The 17,138-nt window shown below is 41.2% G+C and overlaps 1 protein-coding gene across 1 annotated transcript in view; it reads left to right on the top strand.

The window, feature by feature from the left end:
* Positions 1–1,986: 1,986 nt before the first annotated feature.
* lrrc69 (leucine rich repeat containing 69) overlaps positions 1,987–17,138 on the top strand; it is a 46,631-nt gene continuing 31,479 nt past the window's right edge. The window contains exons 1-3 of the mRNA XM_052023566.1: positions 1,987–2,312; positions 7,303–7,429; positions 16,405–16,477. Of these exons, the coding sequence (XP_051879526.1) occupies positions 2,136–2,312; positions 7,303–7,429; positions 16,405–16,477 (377 nt within the window). The 5' untranslated portion in view covers positions 1,987–2,135. The remainder of the gene's footprint in view (positions 2,313–7,302; positions 7,430–16,404; positions 16,478–17,138) is intronic.

Below are 17,138 nucleotides of genomic sequence, written 5' to 3'. Positions count from 1 at the left end.
GGGGATAAACGGTAGTCTAACGTAGCTGGAAATGTGATATCTGGGATATATGAAGTTCTCCATTTGCGCCTGTTGTCGATTTACCACAGCCTATGTCAGATCACTGCATCATCCTGTTTTATTATGCAGTTATGTAGTTAGTGGAGCTGCTGCCTCAGAGCTTCAGTGACCCAGGTTCAATCCTGACCTCCAGTACTGTCTGTGTGGCATTTGCACATTCTCCCTGTGATCACGAGAATTACCTCCTACATCCCAAAAATGTGGTTTAGTAGGTTAATTGGCCAATGTAAATTGCCCCTAGTGTGTAGGTAGTGGTATAATTGGGGGGTGGGATGGTGGAAGGGTCGGGTGGTGGAAGTTGAATGTGGGAGGAATAAAATAGGATTAGAACAGTAGGTGCTTGATGATTTGGTTGGCCAAAGGGCATTTCTGTGCTGTATGACTCTAAAACTGATAAAGTTGAAATGAATGGGAAAACCAACTGGTTTTGTTGTTTTCCCTTTCCCAAGGAAATATTAGAAAATGAATTTAATGGTGAGTAAAAGGCTGCAATCCTTTAATCCTTTTATTGTATCTCACTACTATATACATTAGAAGTATTTTTACAGATCCCAGCTGGAGCACAGTAGTTAAGTTACTGATTAGTATTTGGTGGAATGGGCTATTTACCTGGAGACAAGACTTTGATACACATCATGGCAGCTGTGGAAACTAAATTAAATTTGACACAAATGGAATTAAAAGCTTGTATCTATAAGCTTGTAGCCATAACATTATTGAATTGTGTTAAAAACACATCTGATCCAGTGTCTTTCAGGGAAGAAAATCTTCTGAAACTGCTCAGGTCAGGTGTCCTTTAGGGATAGTCAATAAATGCCAGCTTTGCTAACCATGTCTACATCCCATGAACAAATAAAATAAACAAAAATGAGAGGTAGACAATAAGGTGCAAAGTCACAAGGTTAGATCGTGATGTCAGAGTCCATCTCATTGTATAAGGGAACTGTTCAATAGTCTTATCACAGTGGGATAGAAGCTGTCCTTAAGCCTCCTGTATCTTCCTACCTGATGGAAGGGGAGAGAAGAGAGAATGACCCAGGTGGGTGGGGTCTTTGATTATGCTGGCTGCTTCGCCAAGGCAGTGAAAGGTAAAGACAAGAGTCCGAGGAGGGGAGGCTTATAGTGTAGATGTCTGTAGATATACATTTATAATGTAGATATCTGTGAAGAGTTGGATGATGGAAGGACTTGGGTAGAATTGTTGGGCTGTAAAGGAATGTATGGCCAAGGAAGCAGGTAGTATATTTTGTATGGAAATTCAAACTTTTACATGGGGAAAAAAGATGGCTGGAAACTGAAGGACAAAGGCATTACATTATTTGTATATTTGTAATTATATTTGTCACAGAAAGGACACATTATGTCAGGTGGTCAAGAGGAACCATCGTAATGCTAGTCTTTGCCAACTATACAGTTCTGTATATAAAGGTGCATAGGATGACTTCAGTTTCTGATTTGAATGATTCCAAGTGTTTGATGGTGATGAGAGGATAGGAAGCATTTATTTGTTGATGTGTAAGAAATTTGAGCAGATGCAAAGGATGGGGTTTCTTAAGCCTACTCTTCCTTTAAATATCTGGGCTCGCTTCTCATATTAAAATCACTTTCACACCACTATATCCCTATTTCCTTTGATTACTTTGTGCCAAGAAAAATAGCCATCTCGGATTCGAATCTACTGAATGATTGAGGCTCCGCAGTCCTTCAGCAAAAGAAATTCCAAAGGTACATAACTGTCTGAATGAAAAACAATCTCATTTTACTCCTAAATGGCATAGCTCTTACCCTGAGACTATGTGCCCTAATTCTACACTCCCCACGCAGATGAAGCAGGCCCTTGTTTTAAGCTCCACCAATAACCGTGTCTCTCGCACGGTGAGGAGTCAGAACCACCCACAACGGGGACGGGTGTGGGAGGAGGATTGAGTGACCGTGAGTGGGTGGTTCTATTGCTGAAAGTCGGTCAGCCAGCCGCTAGGGGGTGCGCGCTCCATTGGTGCGCCGAATGGCCCCGCACTGGGGCGTTCTCTTCCCAACAAATCTGTCTCCTTGGAGACGCGACGCGGTGCTTGGAGATGGCGGATACTCTGGTGCTGCGAGCGCTTCGAGGGAACGCGAGGAATCTGGATCTGGGCAGCAAAAAGCTGAAGCGGGTTCCGAAGGCGGTGGGAAGGCTGCGAGAACTGAAGCGACTGCAGCTGAGAAATAACCTGCTCACCGAGCTTCCCGAGGAGCTCCAGGCACTTCACAACGTAAGGGAAGGGCTGACGCCATTCGTTCTTCGGACCCAAACCACGCCCCGTCTGACTCGAACGGGCCAAAACCACGCCCCCAGTGACGTAAACCACGTCCGCCGCCGTGCCCGAAAACACGCCCGCATGATTTACCTTAGCCCCGCCCACCGCTCCGCTGACACCACGCCCCTCCGATTCAGGTACCGCACCCGTTCGGTGACCTAAACCACGCCCACCACCAGACGGAAACCACGCCCCTTCATTAACCTGAACCCCACCCATTGCTCCGAACCGAAGCACCGCCCATGACTTTCCCTTATAACCATTTATGGTTTCAAATTAAAGCGGCGAAATAAACACATTTGAAGATAACGGAGAGTTTGGTTGTGTGGTTGACAATGAGAAGGATAGTGAGTGAGGTGCATTACCTGGTCAGTGGAAAGCGGCAAATACAATTTAATTGCGAAACGTGTGAGTGCTTGTGTTGGTATATGATTGTCACTTGTACCTAGGTACAGTGAAAAACTTGACTTGCATGTGGATGGTACAGATCAATTCATTACACAGTGTGGTTACATTGGGTTAGTACAGAGTGCATTGATGTAGTACAGGTAAAAACAATAACAGTACAGAGTAAAGTGCCACAGCTGCAGAGAAAGTGCAGTGCAATAAGGTGCAAGGTCAACAACAAGGTAGATCGTGAGGTCAGAGTACATCCTATCGTATAAGGGAACCATTCAATAGTCTTATCACAGTGGGGCAGAAGCTGTCCTTAAGTCTGGTGGTACATGCCCTCAGGCTCTTGTATCTTCTACTTGATGGAAGAGGAGAGAAGAGAGAATGACCCGGGTGGGTGGGGTCTCTGATTATGCTGGCTGCTTCACCAAGACGGCGAGAGGTAAGGACGGAGTCCAAGGAGGGGAAGCTGGTGTCCATGATGCGCTGGGCTGTATCCACAACTCTCTGCAGTTTCTTGTGGTCCTGGGCAGAGCAGTTGCCACATCAAGCCATGATACATCCAGGTAGGATGCTTTCTATCGTGCATCGACATGCAGGTGAAGGAATCTACAAAATAAACTTCAGGATATTGATGGTTTGGAGGAGCAAAGGGACCTTGGCTGCATGTTCACACACATTGAAATATGGTGGTTAAAAAGACATTCACGATGCTCTATAGTAGCTGAGGCAATAGAAATGAAAGGTCAAAGATTATAGAATAGAGCACAGTACTGGACAGGCTGTTTGACCCATATGTGATGTTGTGTCGATCTTGATGCCGATTTATTACTAAATGCCCTCCTCCTGTTTATCATCCATATCCCTCCATTTCCTTAATATTCATGTGTCTAAAAGCCTCTTAAACTCTACCAAACTGCCTGATTTCACTATTATCCCTGGTAACCCATTCCAGGCACCTACCACTCTGCGTAAAAAAAAAATGCCCCTCCTGTCCACTTTAAACTCCCCCCCAACTTTAAAAGCATGTCCTCAGTCTTCCCTCAGCCTCCGACGCTCTAAGGAGAACAACCCAAGTTTGTCCAACCTGTCCTTGTGGCTTATACCCTCTAATCCAGGTAGCATCCTGGTAAACTTCTTCTGCACCTTTTCCACAGATTCCACATCCTTCCTATAATGGGGCACCAGAACTCCACACAGGACTCCAAGTTTTATATAGCTGCAGCATGGTTTCCTTACTCTTATACTCAACACCCTGACCAATGAAGGCAAGCATGCCATATGCCTTCTTTACCACCTTATCCACTTACGTTGCCACTCTCAGTGAACTATGGACCTGGACCCAAGATCTCTCTGTACCTCAATGCTATTAAGGGGCCTACCATTAACTGTATACCTTCTCCTTTGATTTCACCTCCCAAAGTGATATATGCCCAGCTTAAACTCCATCTGCCACTTCTCTGCCCATATCTGTAACGGATCTATATCCCACTCTACTATTTGATAGTCCTTTACACTGTCCACAGCTCCACCAATATTGGTGTCATCTGCAAACTTGTTAATCCACCCATCTACATTTTCATCCAAGTCATTGATACTGTATATATCACAAACAGAGGCCCCAGCACCAATCCTTGCAGAACACCACTGGTCACGGACCTTCAGCCAGAATAACAGCCTTTCACTCCTACTCTCTGTCTTCTATGGGCAAGCCAGTTCTGAATTCCACACTTGCAATTTATCCTGGATCTCATGCATCTTCTGAATCAATCTGAGGGACCTTGTCAAATGCTTTACTAAGGTCTATCTAGATAACGTCCACTGCCTTACCCTCATCAAGCACTTTGTCACCTCCTCAAAAAACTCAATCAGGTTTGTAGGGCATGCTCATGCTGTCTGGCCCTAAGCAGGCCATGCCTTTCCAAATGTGCATAAATCCTGTCCCTCAGTATCCTTTCCAATGACTTCCCTACTACTGACTTGAGGTTCTGGCCTATAATTACCTGGGTTATCCCTACTTGAACAAAGGCACAACATTTGCTACTCTCCACTCCTCTGGGGCCTCGCCCTATTGCTAGTGAGGACACAAAGATCCTTGTCAAAGCCCCAGCAATCTCCTCACTTGCTTCTTTTAATATTCTGGGATATATGCCATCAGGCCCTGGGGACTTATCCACCTTAATGCTTTTCAGAAGACCACCAGGAAATTGGAACTAGCTGGGTGGGCACCATGGTCAGCATAGACTCGTTGGGCTGAAGGGTCTGTATCTGTGCTGTATTGCTTTATGACTCATTAGCATGCCTCACTCTGTTTTCACTATCCTCCAATTCCTTCTCCTCGGTAAATACTGATGCAAAGTACTCATTTAGTACCTCAGCCTCCAAGCACAAATTCTTTCCTTTATCCTTGAGTGGACCTACCCTCTCCTTAGATATCCTCTCTTTCTTAATACAAGTATAAAATGCCCTGGGATTCTCCTTGACCCGCTCGCCAAGGACATTTCATAGTCTTTTTTTGGCCTATAGTATAATCCCTCAACGTAATTGCACCTATCCTATTTCTGAGCTCCACCCAAAATGCCTCTGTGGATGAGCCCTCCAGTGTGTCCTCTCTGAGTACTGCTGTGACATTCTCCCTTATCAGTAGTGCAACCCCTCCACCTCTTTTACCCCCCCTCTATCATGTCTAAAACAGCGAAACCCAGGAACGTTGAGCAGCCAGTCTTGTCCCTCATGCATCTAGGTCTCTGTAAAAGCAGCAACATCATAATTCCATGTGCTAATCCAAGCTCGAAGTTCATCCTCCTTACCCATAATACTCCTAGCATTGAAATAAACACATTTTAGCCCATCAGTCCATAAGACCATAAGACATAGGAGCAGAATTGGGCCATTCAGCCGTCGAGTCTGCTCCACCATTCGATCATGGCTGATTTACTTTTCCCTCTCAACCCTATTCTCCTGCCTTGTCCCCGTGACCTTTGACACCCTTACTAATCAAGAACTGATTAACCTCTGCTTTAAATATACCCAATGACTAGGCCTCCACAACAGTCTGTTCCACCGTGTTTATTAGCCTGTCCCTTGCTGTCCTTCCTTTCAATCTTACTTGTCATACCATCTTTCTTGGCCTCAACCCTACCATCTGCTGCCCTGCTGTTATGACTGTGTACAATGCTAGTTAGATTGTTTTTTTTAATATATACAGATCTGCTGACCACGTTACAGGAAAGTTGTGATTATACTGGATAGGGTGTAAAGGAGATTTGTGGGGATGTTGCCAAGGATGAAAAATGGGAACTTTCCTGAATGGTTGGAAAAACTAGGATTGTTTTCTTTGGAACAGAGGAGGTTGAAGGGAGATGCAATTGGGATGGATAAAGTCAAGCGATGTCTAGATAGAGTAAGGAGTTATTAGTGGGGAGGGGGTAGCTGCGAAAAACCAGGGGCACAGATTTAAAGTAATTGGAGAAGGAATAGTGGGGAGATAAAGATACATTTTTCACCTGAAGGTGACAGCATTTTGGACGTCACTGTCTGAAAGGCTAGTAGAGACAGAAAGCCTTGTCACACTTACATAACATGTACTGAGGCAAATATATACTTGAAGAACCATAACCTGCAGAGTTACAAACTCAATGACAGGAGATGGGATTGTGTTGGTAGCTCTTTTGAACTGACACACTCACGATAGGCTGAATGGCTTCCTCTGTGTTCCTTCTGTGATTTTACAAATTCATTTTGGTGAGCTCCCATCCCTGATTAGCTTCCTGTTTGTTTGCTTTACAAATAGTAATGAAAACTAATCATCCAAGACATCTGCCAATCCTTATTTTGATTTGCAATATCACTTTAACAAGCTATGATGCTCCTTGTATAATTGTAAATGTTTTCTGTGTTAATTTTGATGAGCTTTGCTGTAATGTTACTAGCATTTCTAATGTTTGCTTTTTTTTCTTTTGAATGTCTAAACATGTAGTCTTTGATGCTACATGGCATGATCTAAGTTTCTCAACAATAAAAAAGTTTTATCTTTTTTTTAAGCAGTTTTGCAGGGTTAAGCGTGGTTTGCTTCCCATCCAGAACTATGAATTCTGAGATTGCTGATAAAGCTTAAGTGGGACAGGTATTGCCTGACAAGGCATTTGAGTGGATAGTTTGAGGAGTTGTGCTTGGGTTCTGCATACTCGCAACAAATAGGTGGGAGTGCTTTCCAGATGCTCCTTTTCCATTTTGATTGGTAAAAGGTCAGGGATTCCTATGACTCAGAAGGATACAAAATTTTCTCAAAGCGGCTTTGAGTACATCCTTGAAGTCCTTTCTCTGACCTTCTGCAATCTCTTTCCATGAGTAGAGTATCATATTAAAAGTTTCAGCATGTAATTGAAGCTGCCACCAACTGATTGTAATTAAAGCCTGGATGCTGGGGATGGTTGGCAAGGAGAGGATGCTGCAGGCAGGTTATTTGATGTCTCCACTGATAATGGCTATTGAATGTACCTGTGTATTTATGTTTCAAAGTACATGAGAAACCTTTATATCTATTTTGTAGCTGACAGATCTCAACCTGGGAAATAACTCACTTGAAGCACTTCCAGAAGTTCTGAAGCATCTAAATCAGTTAAAGAAACTCCACTTGTTTGGTAACAAACTAGACAAGTTGTCACCAAGTGTGTTTGGTAAATATAACAAATGTTCCCACTTCTTGCAATTTTAAAAATATATTATTTAATTATAAAAGTTAGTTTGCATCAATTTAAAATTATTTGGTGATATTCTGGACCATTGTGTTTATTGCTATTAATACCTCAATTGTTGAACTTTTTTAGATGTTACACTATATAATAAATTTTCCAGTGAACTATTAAGCTGAAAGGGAATACAGGAACTGGGGCTCCTGTGAGTTGAAAGGGAGTGTGGGAACCTGGGCCCCAGTGTGTTAGAGGGAGCATGGGAACTGGGGCCCAGGTGAGTGGAAAGAGAATGCAGCAAACATTACCCGATGAAGCAGATACTGGTTGGGATTCCTGAATAGTCTGTTAGCAGACTATTGAAATGAATATCAATTATCAACTTTTTGCATTCAGTCTGCCTGTCATGTTACAAAAAGAAAAGGTAGAAATAGAGAATCACAAATGGCTAGAACCAATAATCTATTTCAGCAGTTTTCTCTTTTCGTGACCTGTTAAAGTTCAGTAACATTAAAAGCTTTCTGGTTTCTCATTCATGTTGTAAATGTAGAATTTATTCTTATTATGCTTGACTTCTTTCAACATGACACTTCCTATGAAGTCTGTTTCTGACGATTCTGAGTTCCAATAAATAAACTTCCTTGGAATAATCTATCGCCATTTTAGGAGTATGACATTCTTGTGAAAATTTTGGAAAAGCAAGTGCTCTTTGTTTAAAGTACAGGATGATCTACTGTGATGTTGTAAACAGTGGTTCAGAGGGCACTGTCTAATACTTGGCATAGAAACGTAGAAAAACTACAGCTCAATTCAGGCCCTTCGGCCCACAAAGCTGTGCCGAACATGTCCCTACCTTAGAATTTACTAGGCTTACCGATAGCCCTCTATTTTGCTCAGCTCCATGTACCTATCTAACAGTCTCTTGAGAGACCCTATGGTATCTGCCTCCACCACCATTTCCGGTAGCCCATTCCACACACTCGCCACTCTCTGAGTAAAAAACTTACCCCTGACATCTCCTCTATATCTACTCCCCAGCACCTTAAACCTATGTCCTCTTGTGGCCACCATTTCAGCCCTGGGGAAAAGCCTCTGACTATCTACCCTATCAATACCTTTCATCATCTTATACACCTCTATCAGGTCCCCCCTCATCCTCTGTCTCTCCAAGGCAAAAGGCCAAGTTCCCTCAACCTGCTTTCATAAGGCATGCTTCACATTCCAGGCAGCATCCTTGTAAATCTTCTCTGCACCCTCTCTATGGCTTCCACATCTTTCCTGTAGTGAGGTGACCAGAACTGAGCACAGTACTCCAAGTGGGGTCTGACCAGGGACCTATATAGCTGCAACAATACCTCACGGCTCCTAAATTCAATTCCCCAATTGATGAAGGACAATACACCATAGTCAATGTTCTGCTGGAAAATAACATGTGTGGTATAAACATGGCAACAAAAATAATGAATTGCAGGGAAACATTATTGAATATAACTGTTACTGGTTTTCAGTTGCATTTGGTGCCAGATTTTTTCCTCAAATATAGGGATAAGGTTATTTGATTTTGTAAAATTAGTTTATGAATGGAAGGTCATACAAAATATTTTACTTAACTGGTGAGGTTTCATTGGGATGGTTTGGAGATAGAAACACCGTAGCAATTAAGAAAGCTACACTTGTTTGGTAATAAACTAGACAAGTTGTCCTCAAACATGTATGGTAAATATAAATAATGCTTCCAGTTCTTTCTTGCCAGTGTCATCATTAAATGTTGGTTGAAAATCATATTCGATGAGAGGAAAATTTGTAACTGTAATTTTCAATAAAATCACACAGGGCTGGATTGTAGTTGATCCTGACCACTGTCACACTCGCTTCCCTGTGCTTTTTCCACAGCTGCAACTTTTATGGCTCTAGCACGCCAGAAAGCTAAGGAGCCAGAGGTGAAGTGCATCTAGTCTCTCAGTACAGGGTTTCACCACTGACTTTGGTGCTGTAGTTAGCCATCAGTTCTGCATGAAGCCAGTGGCTAAAGATCAGCATCTTCCAGAAAAATAAATTGAACTTGTAGTCTCTTCATTATCATGAAGAGATTTTTAAACAATAATTTGAAGGTACAGTATGCCTGCCCCCTCCCCCTGTCTCTTCCTCAGTTTCCGAGTGGCTTGAAAAGATTGGTGACAGACATGACAGTACAATAAGAGGTGTGGTTACCATCAGCATGGGTATTTCTGAATTGTATCCAACTGCCCAATTTGACACAAATGAGATCAGAAGCATGGCAGAAAAAAAACAAGATCAACTATTAGTCACTTAACTCCATGGTATATTATGCTGTTATGTGCCATCCCATCTCTAAAATAATTTTTTTTCGAAACATTTATCCAATATACAGAAAACATGTTTTGTGTAAATATAATTGCTGAATAAGATGATGAGCAATTTGGGTCATACAATTTTAAAATGAAAATAATAAAATGAGGGAAATGAAATAGAAAAATATCAAAGTTTTTTGCTAATGCTTGGAGCCTGGGAAATAACTTCTGGCTTCAACCTTTAGAGGGCACTCTTGTATAGTATATTTGGAATTTATCTTATTTATTATGAGTGAAACATATCAATCAATATCTATCTTACCTCTTCAAGAAATAAGTTTTGGAACTTTTCTCTAACCCATAAAGTCATGACAACTGTTTTGTTTATTTGTGTAGTTCAGTTTAAATCTGTGGTACAGCTTCAATTCTACAACTTCAGGTAACTTGATTACTGTCTGTATCAGTCAACCATTTGTGATATTGGCTCAGTTTGTTTTTCCCTCCTTCCTTTTTTTCCTCTGGGATTGGAGGACATGCCTAGTCTACCTGCTGGCCATGCCCACCTGCTGTGCATTTCACAACTTCAGTATTCCTGCATCTGTATTCTCACTCTCTCACTGCTCCCGTTCACTTATTTACCAGATAACCTTGTTTACAGCTTACGCTGATGGTCAGACACATCCCCTTGAGGAAGTAAAGGTTAAAAACTGTAACCATACCTATAGCTGATAGAAAAAAATACCTCGCAAGCAAGAGCACGCAAACTGCTGACTCAATGGATAAGGTGTTGCTGAGACCTGCAGTGTCCGGGACCTTGGTGACAGGCCAATATACTAGACGATAAGGGCGGTGGGTGTAATAAACAGACTGGAGGAAGCTTGTTTTAAACAATGAGGGTGATACCTGTCTTTGAATCTCTTGATTATAACTCAATTATGTTGGACAATAAGTGCGATGTCTGTCTTTGGTTCTCTGAGGTCTGAACGAAACTCGAGGAGCCGAATTCATTAAGTGTGTGTGTGACAATATCTATAAATCACTCTCTGCTGCTTTGGACTGTGGAGAGCTCCGATGAAGACTCTGCATGAGAGTTTGAGGAGAATTCTCCCGCAGTATACTGCTAATAAACGCGTTTTAACAGAATTAATCTGTGGCACTGTGTTACTTTGCAGCAGACAGGAGTGGGAATTTAACATCGGGACAACACCCTCTCCCCCACCCACTTTGCAGCTTAACAAGCTTGTCTCCTTCCCAGTTCTGACAAAAGGTCTTTGACCTTAAACATTAGCTATCTTTCTCTTCCCATAGATGTGCCCTGACCTGCTGAGTATTTCCAGCATTTTCAGTGTTCATATCACAATCTACCCACCCCATCTGTGGAAGAATCTGCAGTTCCCACATTGACCTCACTCACCACCTCATACCCCACAAAACCAGATGGAAGCCAGTCATCCTGTTTTAGAAGAAGATGAAAGTCTATCTTATACTTGCAAAAAATAATTTCTTGGAGTGGTTTTTCCTCTGATTCACAAAACCAATAAAATTGTGACAAAGCTTTTGTTCACTGGCTTAGTCTAGTTCAAATCTGTAAAATTCTGAGCCTCCACTATTTACATTGCCTTAACCCAATTGATATAATCAGCCCACATAAGAACAAGCTATTATAATTGATTTCTGTACTCTGTGAAAAGTGGCAGCATGTAGGTAAAGCTGTTACTGAATTGGGTTACAATGATTAAATCTACAAAATAAACTTCCCATTGTAATTACACTGTCACTTTCAATATTGTATGACAGTCTTCTTATCATTAATTTTGGATATCCTTCAGATTGTGTGTTAGTGAGATGAGTGTTAGATCATATTACAGTGCTTGTACCATGAATTTTAGAGACCACTTATGAATTGCCACCTTCCAGATATTTTTCTCACTAGTTTTCTGCATGTATGATCTGATGGTGAGAGAGTTTTAGCCATTGGAATAAAGATCCATATTTAGATTGTTTAGCACAGGTCATGCTTGTTCCTTTTCTATCAAATCTCTTACTTTGTTTACATATTTGGCTATTTTTCTCATATTGATTAAAATTTGACAGTACAAACTTTACAGAAACATACAATGCTTTAAATCAGAAGTAAAAATAAATGTGCACAGCCCACCTGTTTACCTTTCCCTTTATGAACACTGGTGAACTGGTGACAGATGCTGGAATCTAGAGCAAAGAGCAAACTGCTGGAGGAACTCAGTGAACACAGAGGAACACGGTAGCATAGTGGTTAGCATAATGCTTTACAGCGCTAGCGACCCGGGTTCAAATCCGGCCACCATCTGTAAGGAGTTTGTACATTCTCCCCGTGTCTGTGTGGGTTTCCTCCGGGTTCTCTGGTTTCCTCCCACATTCCAAAGACATACAGGTTAGGAAGTTGTGGGCATGCTATGTTGGCGCCGGAAGAGTGGCGACAGTTGTGTGCTGCCCCCCAAAAAAATCACTACGCAAAAGATGTATTTCACTGTGTGTTTCGATGTACATGTGACTAATAAAGATCTTATCTTATCTTAAGATGAGCAGCATTTGTAGGAGGAAAGGAACTGTTCACATTTTGGGGTGAGTCCCTGCATCAAGACGGAGAGTGGAGAGGGAAGAAGAGGGTTGTTCTTCCCTCTCCACTGATGATCTGGTTATGTGATTCATGCTTAATATTTAAATATGGTTTTAACAATTATAGAAAATAGTTAACTTGGATAGTTCTGTCTGAAAATTATCAAGAGGATAATGTAATCACTGGCATAATTATCCAATCATAATAGTTATCAGTGCCACATGCCTTACAAATTAAGAGATTAAACGTGGAAAGGAACGGAAAATTGAAAGATAAATCTATCATTAATATCTATCACAAACCAATACTCTTGAAATTATTCAGTAATGTCCAAAGGCAAATTTAAAAAATATATTTTATCTTGGAGAGTAGCTAACCATTTTTTTTGGTATTTTGCTATCCACAGAATTGATAGCTACACCCTTTTCCTTTTCCCTGTCTTGAGCTGGATTGAAAGGCTCCTGCTGCACCCTCCCTATGTGTATGCCAAAACCACTACTTGCTTGGTCATCCTTGTATATACTTAAATTGCTTTTTTGTTACTCAGGGTCTCTGGTTTCTTTCTCTCAATATTTGTTTTTTTATCTATCATTTCATCTTTACCTTTTAATCTTACCAAAATTGATGCAAATTGAGGGATTTGTGTTTTGAGCCACCCCGTGAAGATAATGGCTGCTTGCAGGATAAGATTTTCAGAACATCCCAAAGTTCTTTACAGTCAGTGAAGTGTTTTTTAAGTGCAATCAGTACTGCAAAAGAGGAAACATGGCAGCCTTTTTGCACATAGGCTTCACATAAAACAGATAACCTGCTTTAGTAATGTTGACTGAAGGATAAATAATCAGCCAGGATATCTGGGATAAGTCCACTGTTCTATTTAGATGGTTCCACAGGACATTTTGTGTTCACCCATTAGAATAGTTAGGGCCTTGGTTTAATATCTAACCTAAAGGTTGGTATCTCTGAGATAACAGAATAAATATTGTTGTGGTCAAGTCTTCAGCTGGACTTCTGATTTCTGAGTCAGAGGTAAAATTGCTATTAGTTGAGAAGCTATCATGCAATCGCGAAGTGGCAAGAATGGGAAAAAAAGCTCAATTCACAATGCAATTAAGTTTAAAAACATCCAAGGCAATTAGGGAACAGAGAACCATAGGTGGTTACAGCATAGAAGGACTCCATTCCACTCATCATGTCAGTGCCGACTCTCCACAAGAGTAGAGGCACAAGAGTGTAGGTGCTGGAATCTGTAGCACAAAACAAAATGCTGCAGGAACTCAGCAAGTCAAGTAAAATCTGTGGAGGGAAATGGACAGTTGATGTTTCAGGTTGAGGCCCTTCATCTGGTCTGAGAGATTGAGGGGAGATAGTCATTATAAAGATGTGAGGGGAAGGGAACCATACCAGGGGTGATGTATCCCAGAGGGATATTATAATATATTGACTCTTATAATAAGATATTTATTTATTTAAGATATTTATTTATTAGTCACATGTACATCAAAACACATAGTGAAATGCATCTTTTTGTGATACTGAGAATATGCTGGGGGCAACCTGCAAGTGTCGCCACTCTTCTAGCGCCAACATAGCATGCCCACAGCTCCTAACCTGTACGCCTTTGGAATGTGGGAGGAAACCAGAGCACCTGGAGGAAACCCACGCAGACACAGGAAGAATCTACAGACTCCTTACAGACAGCGGCGGAATTGAACCCAGCTTGCTGGCGCTACACTAATATGCGCGAATAAACCATCTTTCTCAAGACCCAGATTCAGAACATTCTTTCCTGTGGGATTGACATATGCCCAGCTCTTACAGGCAGACAGTCAAACATTGCAAATCCATGATTCTTGTCCTCAGTATGTCTCTGGAAGCATTTTTTTATTGATATTCCCCAATCTTATTGCAAATCAACTTCTGAAAACATCACAACCCCATACAATGGACTTAGTTATTTTTTGTTCTAATTGTGGTCTTTCCTGTATAGTTTATGTTTAACTTATGTTGTTCTTGTGTATATTGTGTTTCTAATGCTATGTGCCTGTGATGCTGCTGCAAATAAGGTTTGCATTGCACCAGTGCATACACGCACTTCTGCATATGACAATAGATTTGACTTGCCATATAGCTTCATCATAGCACATTGATCTATATCACACAATCTTTTCTCAATCTCGTTGGCAGCCAAACTGCTGGCTGACCTCCCTCCAGGAAGGTCTCATGTTTAATTTGCTTCATTCACTTGCCCTTGACCCATTTTGCAACTAGACTCATCTGTCTCTACTGGCATCCCAACAGTTCACCTCTCCAATAACTCAAAGTATCCTTACTGCATACTTGCCCAACAGCATTTTACACTATCTCAGTAGAAAGTGATTGAGATATTTTAGATACATGTCCCAGCCTACAAATTTCCATGATATAAATTTGCAAATTTACAGTTGGTTCCTCATTCAATAAGGTGGCCTTAAAAGTATTGTCCTTTTCTTTCTCCTTAGGTGTGCAACAGATACTGTTCCTCATCCCTATTTCCAACTACTTGTTATCAGATTCTACTGTGAGCACAGGCCATTTTATACCCTCGTGCCCTTGTATCCAAGGAACATTGGAATTACAGTCTTTACCAGCAGTTACTTTCTTCATCCCTGTCAATACTCTGTGACTATTTTCACATCGGACTATCTTAAATAAGCATTTTCACACCAGTGGCTTCCAGAACATGCATGGCAAGGTCCCCATATTTCCACCCATGTAACTTGCAGCCTTCCATTGTCATCATTAATGTGAACTACTAGTTTCCCACTGGACTGACTTGTAACATCCATGTGACCAGTCTTTGAAGAAGACCAGGCCCTCATTCCCATTTTTATGGGCCAGTTCTCTACTTGCACCTCAAAATCCTATCCTAAATGAAGGTGTCTTAGATTTTAAATGCCACTTTCACAGCTGCAGCTCTTCTATGCAGTCACTTGAATGTTAAATCCAGTGTTATCAATTACAATTGCCAGAATTCTCTCATTTGCCAGTCTGCCAATTTAGAAAGGTATGGATGTTGCTCCTCCTTACCAGTGTTTTCAGTAGGACAGCATATTTACCAATCACCTTCCTTGGTCCCTGATTGCAGAAGCTGTAGAACAGCAAACAATCTGCTGGACGAACTCAGTGAATCGAGCAGCATCTCTATTTCATTGCTCCAGGTTCCAGCATCTGCAGTCTCTTGTATCTTCACAGCCCTTGAAAATCTTTGATGCCATCAAATTAGAATGCTTTTAGTATATCCTAAGATTTGAGATCTTATCTGTAGCACATGATGCTAGTAGATTCACTGACATATGTCTCTGATCCTACCACCAGCAATACTATCACTTTCTTTTTCTTGTTTATCACCATGTTTCTTTGTTCTATGTTTTCCCCTAGAATTACACAATATTGTTCATCCTCAGGAACATTTCCCCACACTCCATATAAAGGGCAAATAGCATATTCCTCCTGCCAATATATCCACAACATCCATGGTATGTTGTCATCACAGCTATAAGAAAACCCCAGTCTCTGTTTCCTTTGCATGGATAGCACTGTCTCAAGTAGAATACCTCTTCTTTGTCCCCAATGCTGTGTCTTTAGTATTGTTGTTTACTAAAGCTAATAACAGAGCTCTCAGCTATCACAAGAACATACTTTACTTGAAAGCTGTAAACCTTCCGCTAATGACAGTGCCTGGTACAGCAATGTATACATGGTACAATCAGGTCATACTACATGGTACGCTCACTCCTGAACATTTATAATTACTAGACAAGACAATCAACTTATGACCAAGAGGACAAATTATAACCTTTCATCAAGCTTTTGTCAGTATTAGTTTTTGAGCTAGGTACTAAAAGGCATTACCTTTCTCTTAAATCTCTACTTGTAACTTTTTTTATACAATAATGGAGAAAATTGCTGGAGTAAGTGCAATTGATCCCATGTTTATTTTTATAATGCTGTTCTGTACAATTGTTATTTAGAGCTTCTTTTAAATTCATGCTTTTTTCCTGTCATTTCAGAGGGGTTAGGAAACTTGGTTTTCTTGAACCTGAATGACAACAAGCTAACAACTTTGCCTGATGAAATAAACAGGTACTGGAAGTGACATTCTGTTATCTTGCTACAGTAGTATTCCTCTGCAATCACACTGTAGCAATAAGGAAAAGTTTTTTTCTTCATAACTGCCACTCCATCTATCCTGAAGGTGAAGACTAACCAGGCTATCATCTAGCCTTATTCTAAGCTTTCATATGTAACCCCAGATAATGAGCTTTGGTAATTAGATGTCACCGACTTCATCTATCATCTTATGGCTATATTCCATCCTGAAAAGACTGCAATTTTATCCTGGGGACTCAAGTCTAATCCTAACCCTTACCATATTACTTGCTGCCTTGGCTTAATGAACACAACACTTACTGGGAAAAAAACCTTAGACTTTCGAGCTCAGTACCTACTATATGCTGTGTAGGTGTGCACTAAGTAATAGGGAATCTGAATAGTACATGCTTAACCAATTCTTGAATATCTAATTAATAGCAGCTCACGACAATTCACTTTCAGAAAGTTTGACTTAGAGTCAGAGAGCAATACAGCAGGGACACGGGCCCTTTGGCCCAATGAGTCCATGCTGACCATGGTGCCCACCCAGCTAGTCCCAATTTCCCATATCCCTCTAAGTCTCTCCCCTGCATGTACAAGTGCTTCTTAAATGATACTATTGTATCTGCCTCAACCACTTGTTTATGGCAGC

This window comes from Pristis pectinata, chromosome 9, assembly GCF_009764475.1.
Source record: "Pristis pectinata isolate sPriPec2 chromosome 9, sPriPec2.1.pri, whole genome shotgun sequence".
Classification (NCBI taxonomy): Eukaryota; Metazoa; Chordata; class Chondrichthyes; order Rhinopristiformes; family Pristidae; genus Pristis; species Pristis pectinata.
The sequence above is the reverse complement of the archived record's forward strand: the minus strand, read 5'-3'. Positions and strand labels throughout refer to the sequence as shown.